Source organism: Lepisma saccharinum, chromosome 18, assembly GCF_977018435.1.
Source record: "Lepisma saccharinum chromosome 18, izLepSacc3.1, whole genome shotgun sequence".
In the NCBI taxonomy this organism is placed as follows: Eukaryota; Metazoa; Arthropoda; class Insecta; order Zygentoma; family Lepismatidae; genus Lepisma; species Lepisma saccharinum.
In genome coordinates, this window is record NC_139246.1 from 2,760,449 (window position 1) to 2,784,672 (window position 24,224).

Genomic DNA, 24,224 nt, shown 5'->3' on the forward strand with positions numbered 1-24,224 from the left:
AACAAACGTGTTTTCTCCCAAAAAATTACGCCAAGAAATGCGTTAACTTGTTCGTAACAACCCAAAATTAAAGAAAAGAAAAATCATTTTGAAATGAACACCTAAAAGCTTACAAAGTACAGTCAGCAGCAAAGATAACCGTAAGCAAATTATCCAATGCTATTTTTGTTAACTTGCTGTGTGTCTTTAAGCAGTGAATCATAGTTATACTGGTCAAGAGGTTGTCATTTACTTATTGGTATAGAATATCTCATTGTGGAAACAGTGAACAAACATTGTGATAAATAATTTGCAGACTCTTATCTCTGCCACCAGCTGTATATTAAGGTTTGGCTGGACGTTTGGCAGATGCCAGTGAAAGTGTTTTCGAAATTTCCTCTCCTCATGAAGTACTACTTCATTTCAAAATAGGAAGAATTAAATCTGCTTAGAATTCCTTCTAGAGCATTCAGGAATCTTCGTGTGGTTCACGTTTGCTGCTGTCTAGAAATTCACAATAGTATAATAGGTTTATGTAGCCATGAAACTATTGAGAATATCTAGACAACAGCTAAAGCAATCCACACGAAGAGGCACATGAATGCTCTAGAAGGAATTCTTAAGCAGATGTAATTTTTCAAATTTGGAATATCATAGTAGTTTCTCGAAAAGAGAGGAAATTTTAAAAATGGGTTCACTGGCATCCGCCAAACGTCCAGCAGAGTCTCAATTACATTTGGTACTGTCAATAAATAACCAGATTAATGCAGCGAAAAAGCAAAATAAAGTGACAGAGTGATGAAACTTACGAGATATGTAGGTCAAGCATGGGCACGCCACATGTCTGCGAGATGAGTTCCAGACCACATTGGTAGGTGGCTGCACTGGCAGGGAAGGGAGGCTGTGTATGTGCAATTTGCCTCCAAGGTGCCAGTCAGTCATTCAGTGAGGAGAGTCATGGCGTTCACAGTGTCAGGTGCCACAAAGGAGGCTCAGTGATCCGTGCAGTTTTTGACGGCAGAGGGCAACACACCAGGGAACATTTAGGAGCGTATGACTCCTGTGTATGGTGGTGAGTGCATGTCCCAAACACAAGTGTATGAGTGAGCGGGTCGGTTTCGAGCAGGACACACAACGGTGTCTGGCGACACGTAGTGGGTGCCCTAAATGTGCCATTACGGTTGAGTCCATTTCTGCCATTGATGATCTCACTGAAAGGCACCTTGGAGGCAAATTGCACATACACAACTTCCCATCCCTGCCAGTGCTGCCACCTAGCGACGTGATCTGGAACTGGTCTTGCAGACATGTGGCATACCCCAGCCTGACCTATATATCCCGTACGTCTCCTCGTTCTGTCACTTTATTTCACTTTTTCACGGCATTAATCCGGTTATTTATTGACCGTAGCAAATATAATTACAACAGTTTTCTATTTCTAAAGTAAGTATTCCTTGGCACTATTGAAACTAATAATGCTACAACAAAACAAAATATACACTAAACCTATGTATAAAATACAATAACTACTTCTAGAGCTATAAAAACTACCAGGAATGAACATTTATGCACAAAAGAAACCACTCTGACACGCTGCCCCTTCATGCAATGATTTAAACTTGAAATCACCTTGTTTTGTCACCTACACTATTACTACACACTACTTTCTCCAAGCCAAAAACTCTCTCTCTAACGAAAGGGGAGAAAGAATGCCAAGCTAGGAAAAAACAAAAAAACTCAAATGCAATTTCATGACGCAAGCAGTGGGGGAGTAAAAACAAGGATCTATGTACTGAAGCAAGCAGAAAACACAAATCACAGAAAAAGGGCATTCCTGCATTTACCTATAACGTTTCAGATGGCAGCAAAGCCTAAACGCTGCTTCTAGAAGCGAAACTGCGAATTTGCCCACTTTCCCATGAACATTACTGAGGAACCTGGAAGAGTAATTATTAAATTGTGTTTCTCTGCAGTTCTGCGGATGGGAACAGACTGCTGCAATCTTTCCATTAGTTTTAGAGAAAGAAAAACAGTGGCTTGACATAGGAAGAGAAGACTAAGTGTTGCTCACTTGAGGGAACATTCTAGACGTGAATACAGATACTGGGAGATAGGAATGTGACCTTTTTTTTTTTTAAAAAAAAAACTAACAACTTGCGCAATAACTTACAATAACATTTATAACAACACAAATTCAACATACCACTAAACAAACTAACTTACTAGGGCTGCCCTGTTGCCGGTGTTGGTTTGAATTTAGCCAAATGATACCAGTCAAAATTATCTGTGAATTTTGGCATCCTGTGCAATACAAAACATACCAACCTACAGTTATGCACAGCACTAATAGCTTGAAAATTATACAAAATACACAATTCTTGATGAATGTTAAAGCAAAACTTTGTGGCGCATGTATTTTTGTGAAGCCATTTAATTAATCACATGGCCCCGCCATGAAAGTTTTTTTTGGATGTTTTCAAATCAATAGGAGATTCTGTAAGTATTTTGAATGCTGATCACGGAAATCACATAAATTTCTTCCCATCACGTCAGGAGTTTTCTCCACGTCATTAAGTTCAATCAACCCACTACATTACAACATTGAGCTTTGGACATTTTGTGAAGGAAATTTTTATGAGGATTTCGAAAATAAAACTTACCTAATCAAAGTCCACACAATTTTCATTTCAATGTGTCTTGTGAAGGTGGAGTAAATGCTTACTATTCTATATGCATTTACAGTTCAGAATTGGAGGATTTGTATTGTAGAAAACCAATATTTTACCATATTTGTAGGTTTGGTGTGTATTACTCACAATTCCAGAATATAAAAACAAGACGTTAAAATATTAACGTTAAAAACTGTACTTATGTATGCGAGTATGTTGTTCCTAATTTCCTTTCCTTTAGAACTACGTTTCGGGGACTAACTATCCCCTTCTTCAGGTTCGTATGTAAAACTAGGTACTTAACTTTCGTGGAAGAGTGACCTTCACGTAGATTAGGAAACACAGTTGAGCAGGAAAAGCCGAACCTGCAAGTTGTACATAGTGATACATACAGGTTTTTAATCTTCTAACGTTCTTAACATGGAAATAGGTAATTGTGCAAGTTTTTAGAGAACGACAAGTTTTTTAAATACGTCTAGAGGGGGTATATATCATTTTAAATGTATCCACACCAACCCTTGTCTATTATCCTTTTATTACATTTCGACATGGTACCATGTTAAGTACCTAGTTCTTCATACGAACCTGAAGAAGGGGATAGATAGTCCCCCGAAAACGTAGTTCTAAAGGAAAGGAAATTAGGAACAACATACTCGCATACGTAAGTACAGTTTTTAACGTTAATATTTTAACGTCTTTTTTTATATTATACATTATTCTACCACCATCAGGGTGGCTACAAACAAGCAGAAATGAAATACCCTGACTTTTCCAGGTTTTCCAGGACAAAATTTACATTTTTCCCTGACAATTACAAACTAAACTAAATCAATGTTTTTGCAAATGGAAATAATAAATTCATACAGATCCACGTATGGTTTTGTTAAGTGCCAATATTATCTTCTATGAAATTGACTTAATTTCTCTATTCTCTATGATTTGAATTCAAACAGCAAAATAGTGAATTTGGAAAATTATTACAATTCACAAGCTAGGGAAGGATTACGGAATGTTGTCATACGCAGTAAGTTTAAAATAAAATACTTGATTATTTTTAAAGTTACGACTAAATGAGATAAGAGTGAAGACTGATTGATTAAGAAATACAATTTGTAATTTATCAGTCTCCTTATACATTCTCGGGATTATATGTTGATATTTCCAGTGGGGTTGGGAACCCTCTGCTTGCAAGAACCATCGGTAGAGACCTTGATATTTTGTTACTTTTTTCAAATTGGTGTATTTTTTTTTTTTTTTTACTATAACGTGTTGTTTTTCCCAAAATTCACATTTTCATTTTAGCGCATTTTCTGGCAAATATCTCAAATTGTACCTTCATGGTGTTTTAAAACTACTGTTTCAAATTGTAAGTCACATGGCTTACGCCTCTTCGTGAGACTTTGATATCTTGTAAGTTATTTTGGGAAAGTTATTTTCCATACCCCTTTTTTTAATTTTAAGGTATGGATTTTAGATAATGGAAATTTCCCTGTATATACTGAAGGGTGCATAATGACCATAAGTGGCGACGCACCAAAAAAATAAAATCAATGAATCTCATGTGACCAATATCGATATATTACGGCACCAAAAATTGGCATTGTATTTTTTTGACTTGTTAGCGTTACGTTTCCCAAAATTTGCGTTTTTGTTTTAGAACATTTATCTGCCAAATATACTGAAACATAATACTCCATTGTGCTTTTAAACTATTATTTTAAATTGTAGGTCACATGGTCTACGTATTTTCGAGACAGTTTGGTATGTTGGAACAGATTTTTGAGGAAGTAAAAGTAAATAGCTCCCCTGCACTTTTCCATGAAGGTGTATAGGGGTTTGGAGTTAGGGCCCCACACTTTCTTGATCACGGCTGAAGGTGGGGGTGATGTGATCAGCACCACGCTCCTGACTACCTTTATCCCTCAAAGTTTCCTCAAGGTACCAGCTTCATATGATGCTGGGTGGTGCCGGAGAAGTTTGAACAGGTGGAAAACATCCCGGTTCTCACCCGCAGGGCATCGACCCCGGGTCTCTCGCATAGTAGTCAGACGCCCTAACGACTGAGCTCCATTATTACTCGCTCGACAAATGCCGATGGTGCACACTTAGCTTGGTAATTCAAAACATATCTCGTGCGACAAATACTGAAGATGCTTCTCCCGTGTGACGGTAGATACGCACTCGATCTTCTGTTAGAACCCTGCCAATTTTACATGATTTAATGTGGCTGTCGGAATTATTCCATGTACGTATAACTCTATAGTTTACTCTTGAATAAAATGTTGGAAAACTTGCATGTTCTATGTACACAAACATGGCCTAGAAAAGACAAGCATGTTGGATTTCATGGAATTTTTCATCGTTTTAGGACATTTCTTTAAAAAAAAATCGCTAAAAACCCCAACAATTCGCATTTTATGCCAAATACGCATTATTTCGATATTTCTAACGGGCGAAAAATGTGTCCAGACATCACTGCATATTCCTAAACATAACTTCACAGCAATTACCATTTTTCACGGTTTTGGCGTTTGCGAGAAATCAATGTCCCTACTAACAGACAGGACAGAGAGTGGCGTTAATTTCATTGCAATACTTGTGTTGCAGTAAATTTGAGGTTGGGAGCATGCACTTGCCAATTTTTATAATGTTCACCAATGCAGATTTACGTTTCACTTTTTCGTGATAGTATTCAATATATATCCCGTTTGGTTGGATCCTTCTTGATATCTAAGAATAGTGCAATGTCATTGTAAACGTATGTTAACTCTTGCGAAACCAGTAATACGTCAGGATGATGAAAGAAGACCTTCGTAAGCACTGCTACATTAAAGAAGGTGAAGTGAGCCAGAAGAGTAATAAATTCCAGCAGCATATTTGCAGTCTAAAGCTCTTCTTGTTTATGCATGCGATTTTTGTTGGATGTTGCAGTCCATGCAATTTCTGTCGCATGTTGTAGTGACATACTTTGTCGGGTGGCGATATTCGACAAAAATCGTATGTATCAATGGAACCTATTTGTTTCCATGTTCCTTCAGTTTGCCCAAGAAAATGCCTTACTACGACGTCCGACAACTATCGGACGGCGCCACCGGCTCTTACCCCTCCATCTGTAGACAAGTTCCCTTACTACTCCTATACGGACAAGAAAAAAATGATAATTCAATGCATTTTCCATGTAATATTTAGAGGCTTAACCTTTACTCCCCCGACGAAACCATATGGTATCATCAGAATAAGGTCGTACTGGCCCGATGATACCATATGGTATCATGGTGCTGATTACGAAATAAATATGCTTTTCGGAACTTAATACTCTTATGTTTGGGTGGAAACTCTGACACAGGTCTGGAGCAAGCCTGGGAAATTCATACTGATGACCAACCTTCCCTCTCTCCCAGCAACATATCCATGCCACATTTCCGAACAGAGTTTCACATTTTGGCTCATTATTCAACTTTTATGGCACCCAGGAACATGAAATGTTTCAATCTTTTTGGAAACGTCCATTCTTTGAAGGGAATACTAAGGTTTGCGCCTTCTCCCCCAAATAGCGGGAGAAGAAGGGGCAAACTCCAGATTTTTATAGTTTTTTCATTGAAATTCGGGGGTCGCGCCCCCAAACCCCCTTCCTCGGTTCGGCGTTCTGAATTGTACACTGTTGCATGCTCTGATGTTTTAGCTGAAAAACAAAACTTATCCGAAGTAGATTGCTCCCATAGTGCCCGATTTTTAACAATTTACCTCCAAGAATGCAAATTACCTATTTCTCGTTTAAAAAAATCATATTTTGGCTTATTATTCAACTTGTATGGCACCCAAGAACATGAAACATGTTACGTTCTCTTGATAATTGTCCATTCTTTGAAAAGAATACTAAAGTTCGCGCCCTCTCCCCAAAATAGCGAAGGAAGAAGGGGCAAACTCCAAATTTTTATGTTTTAGCCATTGAAATTCGGGGGTCGTGCCCCCAAACCCGCTTCCTCGGTCCGGCGTTCTGAATTGTACACCGTTGCATGCTATGATGTCTTAGATGCAAAACAAAACTTATCCGAAGTAGATTGCTTCCATAACAATTTTCCTCCAAAAATGCAAATTACCTATTTTTCGTAAAAAAAATAAATAAATCGCATTTTGGCTTATTATTCAACTTGTATGGCACCCAAGAACATGAAATATGTTTCACTCTCTTGATAAATTTCCATTCTTTGAAAAGAATACTAAAGTTGGCCCCTTCTCCCCAAAATAGTGGGAGAAGAGGGGGAAACTCTAGACATTTATGTTTTTTTTTCCATTGAAATTCGGGGGTCGGGCCCCCCAAACCCCCTTCCTCGGTTCGGCGTTCTGAATTGTACACGGTTGCATGCGCTGATGTTTTAGCTGCAAAACAAAAGTTATCCGAAGTAGATTGGTCCCATAGTGCCCGAGTTATAACAATTTCCCTCCAAAGAGTGTTCGAATTTAAAATTCCCGCCGAGATGCCCGGGCGAGAGAAATCTCTCTCTCTCTCTCTCTCTCTCTCTCTCTCTCTCTACTCTATCCTCCTGCCATCACTGGTTTCTGGCGCCGTGGTGTGCATAAAAGGGGCCTAAAAGTTGAGGCTGAAACTTACGAACGAGATTTCCTGTTCCCATGCAGAGTTCCATAACGATATTAAAAAGAAAAAATAATAAACGAAATTCCCTGACATTTCCCTGACTTTTTTTGACACCTCAAATTCCCTGACTTTTCCCGGTTTTCCAGGTCTGTCGCCACCCTGACCATCTAAACAGAGCTACCTATGGGGAAAATGATGGAACTACAAATTCTATTGTCAAATTAAGGCAGTTAACATATTGCTGTTTTATGAAAAAGCTAGACGTGATGGGTAAAAATGGATTTCCTTTTTTTTTGGAATCAGCACTGAAATTATTAAGAGACAACAGTCATCTGCGAGAGACATCCAAACTCATGCACGCCGGTGTTATCTCACTGGTGAAATTCATTCCAAATGTCCTCATTACAACACCATAATTTGATTAAAACACAGGGACCTAAAGTTTTTTGCAATGATAATAAAATGTTATAAGATAAGGTCTTTCGTGTGATTTTCAGTGTTTCTTGCAAACGTTACCACCTTTTAAACGCACATGTACCAAAAATACCACACAAATCAGGAATTTGCAGCTGTACATTCTTCAAGTCTTGTTATTTGGTGTCAGTTTACATTTGCCAAATTTTGCTACGTTAGCACTGTTTTGAAATTGCTATTTTGGGTTTCTCTTGCACAAGTTGTTTAATGTACCTGAAAAAGTCTAAACTTGTTCAAGATCATCTTACATATGAAAGTTAATTCAAATAACTGACAAGAAAAACAGAGTAAATTTCATTTTCAACTTTCCAGTCATATAACTGTCCCTTTCCAGTCAGTAATCATACGAGTGTATAAAATGTCACCTACTTCTTGTTGAATGTTATGTAATGTAATCAGGATTTAGAACAAAAGTTCTTTTGATGATCTAATTTTGTGGTTAATGTGGCTCTTTGTAGTCCCAAGTAATTATATGTTGATTTTATTTGAGACTTCTGTCACTTGCTTGTGTCCTGAGTACAAGAGGATGACAATAAATATGACTTGAAAACTCGTTAATATTTTAATGTTGAGTGCAGCTTGTTTGAAGATGTGGATTTTGGACACACTAATATCAGAAAGCAAGAAAAATGACAACACTGAAAAATTAAGTCACCTTCACATAATGTTCATTTTGTGGAAGAAATTGTGTGTTCTCTCAGATATGCATATTTTTTCCAACGGTTTTTAACATGGTTAAACAACATCTATAGATTTGTATAGTGAAAGGTAAAAATTTTTCTGGACATATAAGTTTGTTTAGTATTTCACCAAGTTCATTTGTCTTCACCAGGGTGTCTACCAAAATAAATCCAAAATTCTACTTTCTCCTGACCTTTATTTATACTTAAGAAATTAGCAATTAAGGAAATTAATTTTTAATTAATGAAAAAACCTACCAACAGTGAAGATAAAACTGAACCGGTATTTAACATGAGAATTAGACTTGCTATATCTATTACCAGGTGTGCCGGTTAATAATTCTTAACTTCGTTGCTGGATGGCGCTGGAAGCAAGGGTTGGTGCACAGTCTCAACTGTTACGTCAGTGTGTTGCCAGGACAGTACCTGTCAAAATGCCGTGGATGAGCAACCTAGTGTGAGTGATTGTGATATTGGGTTTGTGTGGTAAACATGTCGACCTTCAAAGCAAATAAGGAGCATGTGCGGCACGTCCTGCTTTTCTTGTTCAATCAAAAGAAAAACACGAGTGAAAGCCATTGTAACCTTGTGGAAATGTATGGTGACAATGTCCTAACACAAGACGCGTGCGTGCGTTGGTTTCGACGATTCAAAAGTGGTGATTTCGACTTGAAAGACAAAGATTTCCGGGCCAGCCGAAAAAATTCCAAGATGCCGAATTGCAAGCACTGTTGGATGAAGACGATACACAAACGCAACAACAACTGGCAGAGAAGTTAAATGTTGGTCGCCAAACCATATCTGATCGTATTCATGCCATGGGAAAGATCCAGATTGGGTGACAAGACACGGAAAAGTGATTTTGCAGCACGACAACGCCTCGTCACAAACAGACTAGCCCCTTCGGACTACCACTTGTTTTCATCGATGTCTCACTCGCTTTCCCAGCAACACTTCATTAATTACGAAGATGTCGAACAATGGCTTGCTGACTGGATCACCTAAAAATGTGAACGACTTTTCTGGTAGGGCATCCACAATTTGGATGGATGGGCAAAATGTATAGCTAGCGAAGGTGCATACTTTGAGTAAAGCATTTGTTACCTTTCTCCCCAGACACACTTGTTTTCTTTCGGACCAATTAAGAATTATTAACCGGCACACCTGGTAAAACATTCTGGTCTGCACTTGGCAGACTAGCGGCGGCATCTGGACTCACAACCTCGATAATCTTATGTGGAGTGTGTTGTCGTCCCTATATATTTGTGGTTGTCCTTCCATCCAAATTAGATTACCACCATTCATACACATCTTCATCCTTAGCCAAAAGGGGCAGAAAAGTGAAGCAAAATAAACTTCAATCAATTAGTTATTGTGATAACAAAAATTCTTGAACATTAGTATAATTTCTTGACATTTTATTGACTTCTTGACCTACTTGTTAATTTCTTTACTTTTTCTTCACTTTCTTTCACTGCTGGTTCACGTTAAAGATATAAAAATAAGTATCCACAGGAAGGTTAAAACTGATGCAGAATAATGTAAAAAACAAGGAGCAATAAAAAACTTCAAGATCTCATTTTTATATTCCAAACATTTTATCAACATGTAAATATGCCTGTTCCTTAAAATTTTTCCTGATATGGGAAAGTGAACTTGGTGAAATTACTGGATATCAAACTTCATGAAGTACTTGCATATATTTTTTATAACCATTTTACTATATTAATGCATGGTGTTAAATATATAGACTTATTCACGTTTGACATCTCTGCACACTGAGAAATTAAATACAATTATTAAAGCCAATGAAATAACATGAACTGGACTACATATGGAACATGGATATAATTTTTAGATTATGGGTTAATTTCATAATGGTCCTTCCTAAATGTCTAAGATGTTGCATAGACAAAGCCAAATAAAAATGATATTCATCAACTGACTCGAAGGGGTAGACAAATTTCTGGAATGTTGCCTCTCAGCTAGTTTCCTTAACTATTCCTCAGTCACTGTAAGAATCGGTCTACATTCACAGTGAAGAACAGCTATTTTGACAAAATCCTGTTTCCCTGCTGGCTTCTTCGGTGAGGAGGGATTCTATAGTTGCTGCTTGTTGCCCAAACAGGGGGCAGCGGTAGGCCTAATTGGCTGTTTGACTCCAAGTTCCTTTGTAGGTAAATGCAGCAATTGCAGGTGACTGTTATAAAGGCGGTCCCCTCACTGGCAGTTATGGTGGCGGTACTCTAGGCAACTGTCGAACTGTTAGAAACAAATTTGCTATTTGCATTTATTTTACTTGCTACTTTCTTTGCACTTAGTTTTGACTTTAGATGTTTCCAGTTCTTTGATGATCTCATGTTTTTATTAACAGGAAAGAAAATTATGTACATGTAGTGGGGAAGCTTGAAAGCGAAGGTGGCTAGTCTGTTAGTTGCTTTCCAGCCCTGAGACTGGTTCCGATTGTTGTGTTAGATTACTTCTCACGATTCAACCAACTGATTTAGTTAATTTTACATCACAGTTACACCACTTTTGGCTAATCGCGAAGATGAGAATGAGTGATGAAATTGATGAGGGGAGACTCACAAAGAACACCGACGCCCAGATTATGGGAAGAAAATATACATTGGACATTTAGTTCAACAACAACAAAAAAAAATAATTAAAAGAAGGCGGACAATACTGAACTGGGAATATTTTTTTTATGGATATATTACACACTGCAACATCCTATGAAGGCATGTGAGGGGGGGTGGGGGGGAGGGAGGTTATGGAAGCATGGTTCCACAAAGCACAACCATGGCTATTTGTGGAGGCAATGTGATGAGCACCACAGTGTACCCACGCAAACACATTTGATAGAGATTGGGTGAACCCCAGAGGCACCCCATGCACAAACATTGCTGCAAAAATTCCTATCTGAAATAACTCGTCCCACAAAACAAACCTACGTCTTCTGCATGGAAGTCGGATGTCCTACTGACTGTATCGCTGCATATCTAACTTTTAATAGATCATTCTCATAAAAACACGTGCGTTTATGTATCATCAAATTGTGTGCATACATTATGACAATTATTTTGCATGAATATTATTCACAACGAGAGTAGCTTACAGTACCAAGAAAAAAATAATTAAAAATCTGAATTTTGGAACTAGTTTCTGGAAAGTAATGTGTACGGAAAGCACTTACCACTCATAATGTTACTTGGGAAAAAGTTACACAGCATTAATTCCAATTTTACTTATTGGGTAAAAGCACATTGAATCACAAGCGACTAAGGTAAACACATTCTATTAATAAGTTACTGATTTATGTATAAATAATTTACAAGCAAAACTTACTCTGAGATCCTTAATCCACGGCACCCGTAGGAGTCAGTGATGGGCATCCCTCTCGCATTCTCCATGCTGAGCTTGATGCCTCTTTGACTGTCAGGAGTTGGAGGAAGCTCCACAAGACGAATGGAGTGAGGTTTGCGAATGAATGGGGACGTCTTGCTTAACGGTTGCATTTGGCGTTTGTAGCATACTCCACTGGAAAAGAGAATAAGATTGATTGATTGATTGGTTTTATTTTACTTCGCCTTTTGTGCCACTTTCTGGCTAATTTGCGAAGATGGGGATGAGTGATGATGTGATGAAATTGAGGAATGGACACTCACAAACATCCATGCCCAGGCCAGGATTCGAACCGGGGACCCCTGGCATCGTAGTGCGATGTGCTAACCACTCCACCACGGGGGCCGGCGAAAAGAGAAGAAGAATGTTCAGTCATAGTCAATGCCTTCAAGTAAGTTTTTGATGACATTATCATTCAAATTCAACATTAGAATTCACTGGCATATTAAGTACAGCTGAGCTGGTATCTCTTTGAATAGATGCCGATACTTTTGCTGATTTCCATTGATACCTTTAATTTGTTCAAAATATTGATTAATATTAGTGTGTATTCCAATACAATTCCATGCATCAATATTCCACACCATAGCTTTGTTTAAAATATTCAAGCAGTACATCAGAATATTAAAACACTTATTATGTAACCACAAACACCAGTATTTCAGACAATAATAAATGTAAAATAAATAGAAACTTCGATATGTGCATAATTTGCAGAATAATTAAACTCCGCCAAAGTGTAACATGGCATTGTTGTGAACCTCTCACATATGATGAAAATGCTGGAAAAGTTTTGGCCAGTAAATAAATTCCAACTGCCACTTTCCAATAGCAATATTGGAATCGGATCATACCAATGGTCAGCCCTAAAATTAAGTTAATGTACGACTTATGCCTCATTAAAATTGAAATTTGATTTTGAGATATGACTGGATCAACAGTTTTTGAGTTTGAATGCTTTTCTAGGTGAATGGGCCTGGTCAAAGCAAACTATTGTAGGTGGCAGCAGCACTGTTGCGTCCCCACGCTTTTGATCGGCAATTGTTCTCCCATTTAAGTAAGCTTCAGAGGGACTGGGAGTACCACTTTGTTCTAGCACGGGAAGTAGATGAATGGCACATTGAATGCACGTGTTGAATGAACATTGTAAACTTCATCTTGTAAACACCACCTTAAGGATTAACGTTAGACAAAAGTGAAGCATACCATCACGTTTCTCATGAAATTCTTGATCATTTTCACATGTTACATGACCACATCTCCATTTAAAAAAAAAAAATGAAATTGAAACCAACACCACGTTGATGACATACCCTATCTGGGTTTCCCCCTCCCACATATCATGTATTGGTATGTTATATTTGTGTTTCACCATCAAGAATTGTTTGAAATGGATGTTTCCATACTTATGGATCATCCTGTATTATTGACAATGATTGTTAACATGAAGTTATCAATACCTTATCCATAATTGTTACTGACATAACCTTCAATGAATTTTGAAGGATGTTGATTTGATTGCATATTTAGTCTTAAAAGAAAGCAAAGAACAAAAAGATGCCAACGTCCATACTTTAATTAACTGTGACAAACTTAATTAGTATTTGTACTCATATCGTAGTTCCTAATTCTCCCATGGCTTGACAAAAGAAAGAGATTCCTTAGATGTACAAACTAACAACTGACAAATTTGCAAGACAACTTTCAATGTTCGATGAGAAGAGAAAATTGATTCTATGCTTGGGGGAAAACAGCAACTTCTTGATTCCTTGGGGTATAAAGATTACAGATTTGATATTCAAGACAAATATGGACATTCTACTCATTCGGACTTAACTATGTCAGCTTATTGGTCTCATTGAATCGATAACTAGAGTTTTCACTCTTTATCATATAAAATGAATACTAAATGCACAATGACCCCCATGATTTTCTGGACTGATGTAATGCATTTACATACAGCATGATTTGGAAAAACATCCCTTCCCGAATTACACTGATATCTTCTCTCTCTCTCTCTTGCTGGAAAATTTGAACATTTTGGGAAGAATCCTCTTAAAAGTTACAGTAACACAAACGAAAGCACCCTATATCATCATTAGACCTCGGATATTTCGATTCTAAAAAGTGTGCCTTAAGGTTCCTAAAATAGGGTCTAAAAATCCTAAAATAGGTCCTCAATCGAAAATTCTGAAGTACGTTCAAAAAAACTTAAAATAGTTAAAAATTCCTGAAAAATGCTGATTAGGTATAGTCACCAGCAATGAAAATGGGACACCTATATCTTGCATAACGTTGTGTGTGTTGCCTACCCCTATGGCGATGGCAGAACATACCATTGGAAATTTTCTATTAAAATCCACTCTTCACCGTATAGTTAGGCAACAATCTTTTTTCATGTTATCCACAGGCAAACTCCGCAATTCTGTCTGTGGGGATCATCATATATGCTATAACTTGACAAGTTTAAAAACAAGATGCTGCAAATAGCTGTTGCGCAGCTCACACCATATTTCCCCACTCCATTCTCTGTAGCGACGTTGGTTCGCAGTGCTGCAACCTGGAGGGAGCAGAATGTTCTGATGATTTTCAATGAAATTTGTATTCGCTTTTATCTGTCTACCTGTCGGAGTACAGAACTTCAGCTCACCTTTCGCCAATGACTCTTTTCCTTCTTTTGAAACTAGAACTTCCCGATGGTGCAGTGGTTGCGTCGTTGCCTTGTAATCAAGGGATCCCGGGTTCGATTCCCGGTGGAGGCACATAGTGGTTCGGATCCCACTTTAAACTGTAGGTCCAGTCCCGATTAGCCTTACTGTGCATTAAGTGTACTTACAACAACAAATCAATCGAATCCAATTCTTTTAAAACTTGAGAAACCATCCATTTAGATACTGCTGTGGCGGAGCTTGTGGACTCTACAACATTATACTTAAGTTTATGTAACTCCTCCTGATTTCGCTAATATTGTACGTTGCAACATTGTAAACAATTTCTCTAGCCTGTCCTCTAAGGGGCTTTCCAGAGAAGATTGTGGATTTCGTTGGACCCGGCATGATTTGATTTTTGCATTTCAAAAATATGCAGCCAAGAGTAAAGAGCAAGAACATTTCAATGCTTTAAAAAAGAACACAGGCAAGCGTATTATCAGCTTGCCTTCTTGTAGTGATTGTTGTACGATAAACAAAAGAACCCCCACCCCACTCGGCTTTTAAAAAGAACCAGGCCACTGCTCGATGTCGCATTCAGAAAATGAAGTCATTCGCCCAGTAGTTTCTCTTCGTTGTTAACGTGCATGCGTAATACTACAGTTTACGATCCGCGCACCGCCCGGATCAAATCAAATGAACCACTGATAAACTGATATGAGCCGGCACCGACAATCTACAGAGTAAAAATAGTTTGTCATATTTGTTTTAGCTTAATTTTGCTGAGTTGGCACCACTCGTAGTCTCAAGACCAGACCAGTACGTAGAAGAGTGGTGCGGAGGATGACGTAATAGGAAGTGCTCCGCAGCGATCTGCGCATATCGGGACTTAACTTGTCAGGCTATAAAAATAATCTTTCAACAAAAACATAGTCAGTGGTGCAAACTTCAACGCTGAAATGTTAGTTTGTAAGACATGTGTGCAAGTGATGCGAGTAAGACAACACAGATCAGACCACTTGGGGTTGTACAGGTAACAATGGCACCAGACATATTGCTTTATTTAGAACTTTGAAAAATCACCATGGACTTGGAGGAAGGGAAATCGACAGAGAGCACGTTTCAAACAAGTTCGTTATTGGATTTTTTGTGACCAAACAAAGCAAATGCCTCTGTGTGACTTAAAAATCCTGTAAAACCTTTGAAACCATGCTTCATTTAGGCGCATAAACCTAAAGTAGGTTCTAACAAGCAAAATAGTTTTTTTTTTTGCATTTTTTAATGAAACGCTGACATAACTTATTATTTCTTACATACCTGTAAAGGAACAAATAGATTAAAAACCTAAAATGCGAGGTCTAGTCGTCATGTCAAAAATGACCAGAAAAACCAAAAGGTTCAAGATTGCCGAGACATGATTAGGGCTGCAGATAGGGATTCGAATTTCCTGAAAACTGGTGACGAAACGTGGCGTTTCCAAAGCTCCAGAGTTTGGTGTGGAAGAGTCAAGGGTCCCCATAAGCCAAGAAAGTTCTCCTGCAGAAGTCCCATAGATATCAAGACGATACTGATCACGTTCTTTGACTCCATGTATATCATTCATAGAGAACTTGTTCCCAATGGACATTTTTAAGGTCTCTTCTGCTCCTACCATGCTGTTTCGTGAATTTTAAATGCATTTGCTAGCATAACTTACAAATTTAAATTTCCTAACCAGTTGTGTCGCCCCAGTCGACTGAAGCTTTTTCAAGTGCTAACCGTTGCATCTGTGCAAGATTAATCTGTGTTCAACTGTTTTCTTTAAAAGATGTTATATATTTCTTTCTATAAAAATACTTTATTGTTAATATCACATATGTAAAGGGTTTTTAAACTGAATTCTTACTGAAAAATAATTTTAAAGATTTTGGTATTTTGTTAAAATACAAGAAAATTGTAAAACGTTCTGTAACTATGAATGTATAAACAACTATAGTGTTGTCTTGGGAAAATGTAAACAAATTTTGTGTATAAAAGGGTGATAGCTCTGTAAGCCTGTGGGACACACTCCTGGTTGCTGAAAGGCTGGTCATTCAGGGACAGTTGGGGAAATATCTTGCCGCACTCTTAGGGGCGGCTTTGGGGTACTTGTATTCCAAGATGGATATTTCTAAACCCAACACTGAAAAGTGGTTCTTCTGCATCACCAAAAGACCAGGGTTTTAAACTGAGGTATAACTGTAATAGATTTTAGCCTACAAGTCATATGGGGTGAATTGTCTGTTTAAAAAGTTCATATATATCGTCATAAAAAAAAGTAAAGTGCTCCCCTGTGCTTAGCACCATGCAATGAAGGTGTATAGGGGGTGTGGGGGTAATGCCCCACACTTTCTTGATCCGGTCGTGATTGGGAGTGACGTGATCAGCATCATGCCCCTGACTACCTTTATCCCCCCCCAGAGTTTCCCAGGTACCCATGTCAGTCGACGCTGGGTGGGCGGCAGAGCCGCTTCCAACATTAGAAAAGTTCCCAATTTGAATAGGCCGGGGATCAAACCTGGAACCTTTAGCATGATAGTCAGTCGTGTTACCGACTTGAGCCACCGTGGCTCAGAAGCCTGAATAAATTTCTAAGTCATCATCCTTCGCAGTTTCCTGCCTCTGGCTGGGTCGGCATAGAAGTCAAGCCTCTCCAAATCCTACACCACAGACCACACAGGTCTTGGTCCTACTAACCCTCTGACGCCCTTCAAGTCCAATAAAGGGTTGCATACAGACTAACCTAAAGCTATAAAGGCAGAAGGCACCGTACACCATTAATCAAAAACCTGGTCAATACAAAAGCACAAGATTATTTTCAACTGAAATCTTTGGCAATAGGATAAATAATCGTGGTAAATTTATTTTTCCTCCAGGAAACTTAAAATTCTTTGGGTGAAAGTTATTTCGAGGTTCCCTTGCTGGCCACTCTTATAACTTAAATCTGTAGTTTTAAAGTAAAATTAGTCACAACATAAAAAAAATATCAGCTATAAACAGAGCCACGTATTTATGGTGAATAATAGAGATTTGGTACACTTCGCAACATCTTATTTGACCGCCCCGAAAGAATTTTAAGTCCCGAAATCGTTAACTTAGCAACATTGCACTTCAGCTCCAGGTGAGAGTAGCCAACTTTGAGTAGGTCCTTCCACTAGACGAAAAACGCTGCGGTGATTGGTTTTCAATTTAACACTTTCCATGAACTTAGAAACTATAAACCGGTATTATAATATGCAATCAAACAGAAATAATAAATTGGAAAAAGAACCTTGAAGAATATTTACGATTCTGCTTGCCCGACTTGAAATTTGGGGGGTTTGAAACACTGAATAGAGTTTTTGTTCACCTGGAGGAAATTGCCATTAAGTTTGTGCAGAAAGAAGCAAACTTGTGAGGAGTTTATGCGACATTTTATTTACAATACCTTGCATAATATCGAACAGTTCTCAAAAACATATATTTTACACGACTTGTCGAGAAAATGTGCTTGAAACACAGGAAGGTGGGAGTCTTCATAAACATCAACATGTTTTTAAGGATATAATGTCATTAAGTTAACGTAGAGCAGTTGCTTAGGTGCTGCTATCCTTATTTTTCGTCAAGCGTGAAAGGTCGCGGGTTCAAATCCCACCCTCTCCTCTTTTTTTCTTTTTTTTGTTTGCTGAACAGATACCGTTGATATTAGAATAATTAAAAAATGAATCTGATGCACACTTGAGGGACGTCCCTTCTGCGCATATTTCCCCTTAGAAGTTGGAGATTTCCAGGATTTAAAGTCAAAACTTTTCTTTTTAGATATTGTTCATATGTTGTGTTAACACACACATCATGATTAATTCACAAATCACATATATGTATTCAGGATGCAAAATGTAATGTTATTTAAGTTATGTATTGTTTGTTATTCACTGACACCTAAAATATTGATTATTTGATTTCGATATATTAAAAAAAGATATACAGTTAAGTAGTGATGTAGTGCAATACTGTAACGAAGGAGAGCGTTTAATGAGTTCGAATTGCTAAGATTGGTAATTTTATGTTAGTTCCTTCGTAATCTAATGACTGTTGTCAATCCACTCACCACAATCTTGCCATGCGTCTAAAACTAATAGTAAATCGCTAATTAACATAAATAAATTGTTATTGTGACGAAGGCCAATTCGAAACTACTAATAAGTATATATAGTGAGTGCCAAACAAAAAATTCAAAACCTCATAATGATCGTTAATTCCTCACCGCTTTGTATCTAAAATGTTTGTCTTCTTTGAACAGAAAGTACGAGTATCAGATATGACAAACTTTCCGCACTAACTTTGCAATATTCAAAACCACCATTACAGACTTAGTCATTTTCGAAATATGAACTTGATGTTTTTGTTTATTATGAAGTGGAGATATGGGACGATACAATCCCTCAGCAAGAAAATTTTAAGTAAGCTACCTCCAACTTTTTCAATGGTCATAATTACTGATTAGGGTTCGGAAGTTGATGAAAAATCAACTTTTTTTCTGACCCTTAAAAACAATGCTAAACCTGATATCATGTCTGTTTCCCTTCAGTTAGAGCCGGAAAACACTTTCTATTTTACATTTTTTTCCATTTTTCGGCTTTTTTTTGGCTTTTAGTTTATTTGTCAGTATTTTTAACAGTTTTTGTTGCATTTTTACTTATATTTGAGGTTTATTTTTCTCCTCCCCTGTTGTTTCGTGCATTCTAAATGCATTTACTAGTAAAACTTACATATTTAGATTTCTTGACATGGTCCATTTAGCAAATTCACCATGATTCGAAAATACGGTCAATGGAAAAGCATAATATTATTCTTAACTGAAATGTTTGGCAATGGATTAAAATACTTCGTGTGAAGATCTACTTTGAGGTTCTTTTTCTGGACACTATTATCGCTCTAATCTGTAGTTTTAAAGTAAAATTAGTCACAATATTAAATGCAATTACATTCTGGTATACGCGAAGCAGAACTGTATTTTCGGATGCTGGCCGACTACAGTATCATAGAAGGCCCACTCTAAAAGAAGATGAATTGGTTGATTTGGTGTTTTAAGTCAACTTTATGCATAGTAAGGCTAATCGGGACTGAACCTACAGTTTAAAGTGGGATCCGAACCGAGTGCATAAAATAACGTGAACCGTGTGGTGTAGGGGGATGGTTTGCTTATGGAATGGAAGGTCATGGGTTCAAACCTACTTCTCTGCAAAATCTTTTTCGGGAAGTAAACGGCTTTGGATGAGAATGCTTATCTACGTTTCTTGGATATTTCCGTTGATATTTATGCGATTTATGTCCAGCATTTCCGGATGCAGAAAGTTGAGATGTAAGTTCTTAATATGTGTTAACTTATAACAGCTGAATGAAAGGAAAAGTATTTCCTAAAATCCTGCCAATCACTGAAAGATTAAAAACATTAGTAGAAGCATTACTTGAGGCATGCACAGTGGCGACGAATATGGAGTGTGGAGGGGCAGATGACCCACCACTATGCTAAACAGGTTGATGAGAACCTGTTCAGTGTTACACAATGCACATACATTTTCCTATTTTCAAATCCAGAACGAAGAATCTTGAAATATTTTCAACATATGTATTTCTACTTAACATTTTTTGGTCTACTCATATACTTTATTACTGCTTTAGGGCATCTTTACCTAATGGAATGTGAAAGAATGAAAAAAAAAAATCACGAGCGTTTTCATTCAGGAAGAAGAAATGTTGCAAAGTTGGCTACTCTTAGTTGGCTCTGAAGCGCTATGCTGCCAAATTTACGAATTCCGGACTTTGAAATTTTTCAGGGCGGTCAAATAAGATGTTGCGAAGTGTACAAAAACTGGGCACATATCAGAATCGAAAGCAGTACATAAAATAAATATATCCGTTTTAAATTTATTAAATTTAATCCTGTGTAAGGAAGTCAATTTTAGCTTCTCAAATATTTACAGCAGAATTATTCAATTTTCCATGATTTGCATAACTTGCAGGGTAAATCAGACTTTAGAAAGGGCCAAGTTGGTAAATAAGCAATAAATTGTGTTTTTAAGAGTTTATTTCGCATTATCAGTTCTTGAAACATTGCTTAAAGTCCACTTTTATGCACAGGTAGCCTAATCGGAACTAGTTACCAGCCAGAGTTGGAGTTTTATCGTCTTTTTATCTTTTTAACTTTCAACTTACCTTCCCATGTCTTAAATCTTTACTATACTTGTCCTATCTCCCGAGGAAGTCACATGATGTGGTGGAAGCTTGAGAATGAAGTAAGTGCATGCCAAAGCTGGTCTCCATTTACTTAATTGACTGATGGCATGGGGTGCAAGTTATGCCTTATCTAATCGGGACTAGGCCTAATTTCAAATGGGATCTGAACCACTGTGCAATATACTACCTTGATTACATGGTGAGGATGTTACCACTACACCATCTGGAAGGGCACATTTTGCAATGCATTTCATATCATTTCATGACAAAACATGGTATGGAAATGCACCTCACGTGTTTCAGAAACTTGGAGAATGAACATTACAGCATGTTATTTCACATTTTGTGTGTCCGTCGAAAACTAAATATGCATGCTACTAGCTATGACTAAGAACTGAACATAATTTTTATGTCAATTAAAAAAAAGCTTATGTTTTAATAATTTTAAGACATTTTTTAGGCCATCAACTTCCGAGCTCTACTCATGATAATGTTCATCCTGGGATTCTACATATGTTTAACTCCGGACCTAGCCATGCAAATACCTGTTTGGTACATCGGCTGTGCTTAGATGACCTCTAAAGGTCAAGTATAGCACATATTGTCATCAAATAAGACACTATTAAGGGGAGGAGTTACAGTTATGCCTTGCAATAAAATGCAATTGTGCATTTATTTCAATATCGCCCGAATGGGCACCACTACTAAAAAAAACCTGGGTGTATCCAAGAGTATGAATTTCTCAACATGTTACAAGTGGAAGTGTTTTTTTTTATGTTGATTATTAAGCTGGAAACGTTTGAAAAATATGATGAATAAGAATTTTCGAAATCTCATGTATTCCTTATGGGGAATCAACTTCAACATCAAGTTACGGGCTAATCAAATTGAAGTTTCGCTTTTCCGCTGGTGAAATGCATCTTCAAACTGTCTTCTTTGCGTTGATATATTTTTCTATTCCATAGGAAGTTTGATATTCCCAAGAGAACAAATCAAATCATACTCCCATAAGCCCAATTCAGTTCTCTTTGCCTCCTACGGCCATCCTGGCAGTGTTGCCAAACTTGATGGGCATAAAAGAGCTAAATTTCACCTTAAATGGATTTCAAACTGACTTTCAAGGAGCTAGATTTACAAAGTCATGATAAAGTGTTAGTTGTGAAAGGGGTGGGGTGCTGCTATTACCATTAACTCTAAATTGATGACAATTTCTTCTTAGTTTTCACCATCTACATCCGACGGCACCACCCATCTCAATAATCCACCGATGGTTGTTGAAATTGAAAATAAAGGATTCCCTGATAACAATATGTCAATTCACGTCAACACAGTGCTATAAAAAAGTAGCTAGGGATATAAGAGGGGGTGGGGCAATGCAGCAAATATAACAATATCATGTCACATGCAAAATGTATAATCATGGCAAAAGTTGGTCTATGTGGGCCGGAACCAGTGGTGGCATCATAGGGGGGCATGAGGATGGGCATCCCAGTTCACAGCCGAACAAGTGCACGAAAGAGCTTGGAAAGAGCATGCCCTTAAGTAAAATAACTTTCCAAAACTCACCAATAGAGCTTTGATCGCTCCACCAGGGCGTATGCTTCCCCATCTCCAATAAACCCACCACAGGAACTGCAGCAGAAACATTCTGGATGGAATTTGTGGTCACCAGCAACCATCACAGGTCCAGTGATTATCTGGAAATAAATGTACACATTTATCATCAATGTTAAACATATGAAGAGTTATACTTTTTAAAAAATCTCCGTACGTATCAGTTTAATATTTATACATAATTTGAGATGCACACTTGTGCACTAAATAATTTTCCGAGATGACTTCACACATGTATTGATGCAAAAGGAAGCAACTTTGAGCACTTATTGAATTTCTTTCATTTATTTTTGATGTTATTACTAGTCTAATAATTTTTTTTGAAAGTTAGTGATTTAGATTTATATATTTATAGATCCGTTTTGTGCTTTTCAAGAATTTAAAAAAGTTTCCAAAATTTTCAACACCCTGTATACAAGATTAACATATTAGGTAAATTATTAAGTACAAGCATATTTTGTATCTAACAAACATATAATATGAGATTACATATTTTTACTGTGTTTAGATATACATATACATCTAAATACATGTATGAATCAAAGAAGGTAAAAGGAAACACTCACCGGACAGTAGAAAGATTCAAAATTTTCGCTAATTTATAGCATCATCGGTGTGAGGAGAAATAGACGGAACCGGAAGTTGGGGCACTGCAGAGTTGCCAGGTCCCCATCGAAGAAGAAGCGGTGCGTAGAACGAAAAAAACACTGTTTCGTCACCAGGCTCGTCGTAAACTGTGAGTGTGCAGGAAGAGTTGGGAGGGCGGGAGGGACGGGATGGTTTGGGGGGGAAGGTGGGTGAGGGATGGGTATTACTGGGTGGCCTTGTTCAGGCCAGGTGGAGTGGTTGCACTCATGGCTGATATATAGGCCCTTTCCCATCTTTTGCGAACAGAGGTGTTGGCTGGTTTGGGTAGGAGATGGATGATCGCTACCCGGAAGCAGTCGTTGAAACTGATGTTGTGGTGGTTGGTGTGGACGGCGACAGTGAAGTCCAGGTTGTGGGTGGAGGAGCGGTGGTTATTGATGCGGAGGTTGAGGGCCGTTGATGTTTCCCCCAGGTAAAAATCACCACAGATGTTGCAGGTGAGGATGTAGATAAGGTTTGAGGCATGGCAGGTCCCTTTGACTCCCATCTCCAGCCTCTTGTGAAAGCTCTGCCCTCTTACCTCCGTGACACCAACCACTTCCTCCAGAAAATCAGCACCCTTCCACCATTGCCCCCAGATACCATCCTTGCCACCATCGATGTTACTTCCCTCTACACCAACATACCTCACTCCCATGGCCTCCGCTCCATAGAATTCTATCTCAATAGCAGACCCAAACCTCACAACCCCAGCACCAACTTCCTGACCCACCTAGCCCACCTTGTCCTCACTTGTAACAACTTCACCTTTGAAAACCGAAATTTCCTACAGATCCGAGGTACAGCCATGGGTACCAGAATGGCCCCATCCTATGCAAACCTCTTCATGGGCCAACTTGAGCAAGAGTTTTTGGCTACCCAACCCCTCCAACCCCTCCTATGGCTCCGCTTCATCGACAACATCTTCATGTTCTGGACACATGGAGAACCATCCTTGTCAGCTTTCCTGGACGAACTTAACCACTTCCGTTCCCTAAAATTCAACTGGATGCACTCCCCCAACCAGAAAACCTTCCTACATGTGGACGTGCACATCGAGGGAGGACACCTGACTACCTCCATTCACATGCAGTACCTACACTTCTCCAGCTCCCACCCGTTCCACACCAAAAAAGCCATTCCATTCTCTCTGGCCCTCAGGGGACAGCGCCTGAACACTTCACCCACCTCCCGCCAGAATTATAACCTCCGCCTACACCAGGCCCTGGTTAACCGTGGATATCCCTCCATCCTTGTCACCAAGCAAATATCCCGAGCTGCCTCACACACCACTACC

At 38.3% G+C, this 24,224-nt stretch overlaps 1 protein-coding gene across 2 annotated transcripts in view; it reads right to left on the reverse strand.

The window, feature by feature from the left end:
- Positions 1-24,224, reverse strand: part of LIMK1 (LIM domain kinase 1) — an 83,476-nt gene that overhangs the window by 50,546 nt on the left and 8,706 nt on the right. The window contains exons 4-6 of one of the 2 annotated variants that reach the window (XM_083140059.1): positions 22,253-22,383; positions 11,748-11,939; positions 1,824-1,916 (exon numbers count right to left, since the gene is read on the reverse strand). In XM_083140059.1, coding sequence (XP_082996185.1) covers positions 1,824-1,916; positions 11,748-11,939; positions 22,253-22,383 — 416 coding nt within the window. The remainder of the gene's footprint in view (positions 1-1,823; positions 1,917-11,747; positions 11,940-22,252; positions 22,384-24,224) is intronic. The other variant, XM_083140060.1, reaches the window with a different exon arrangement.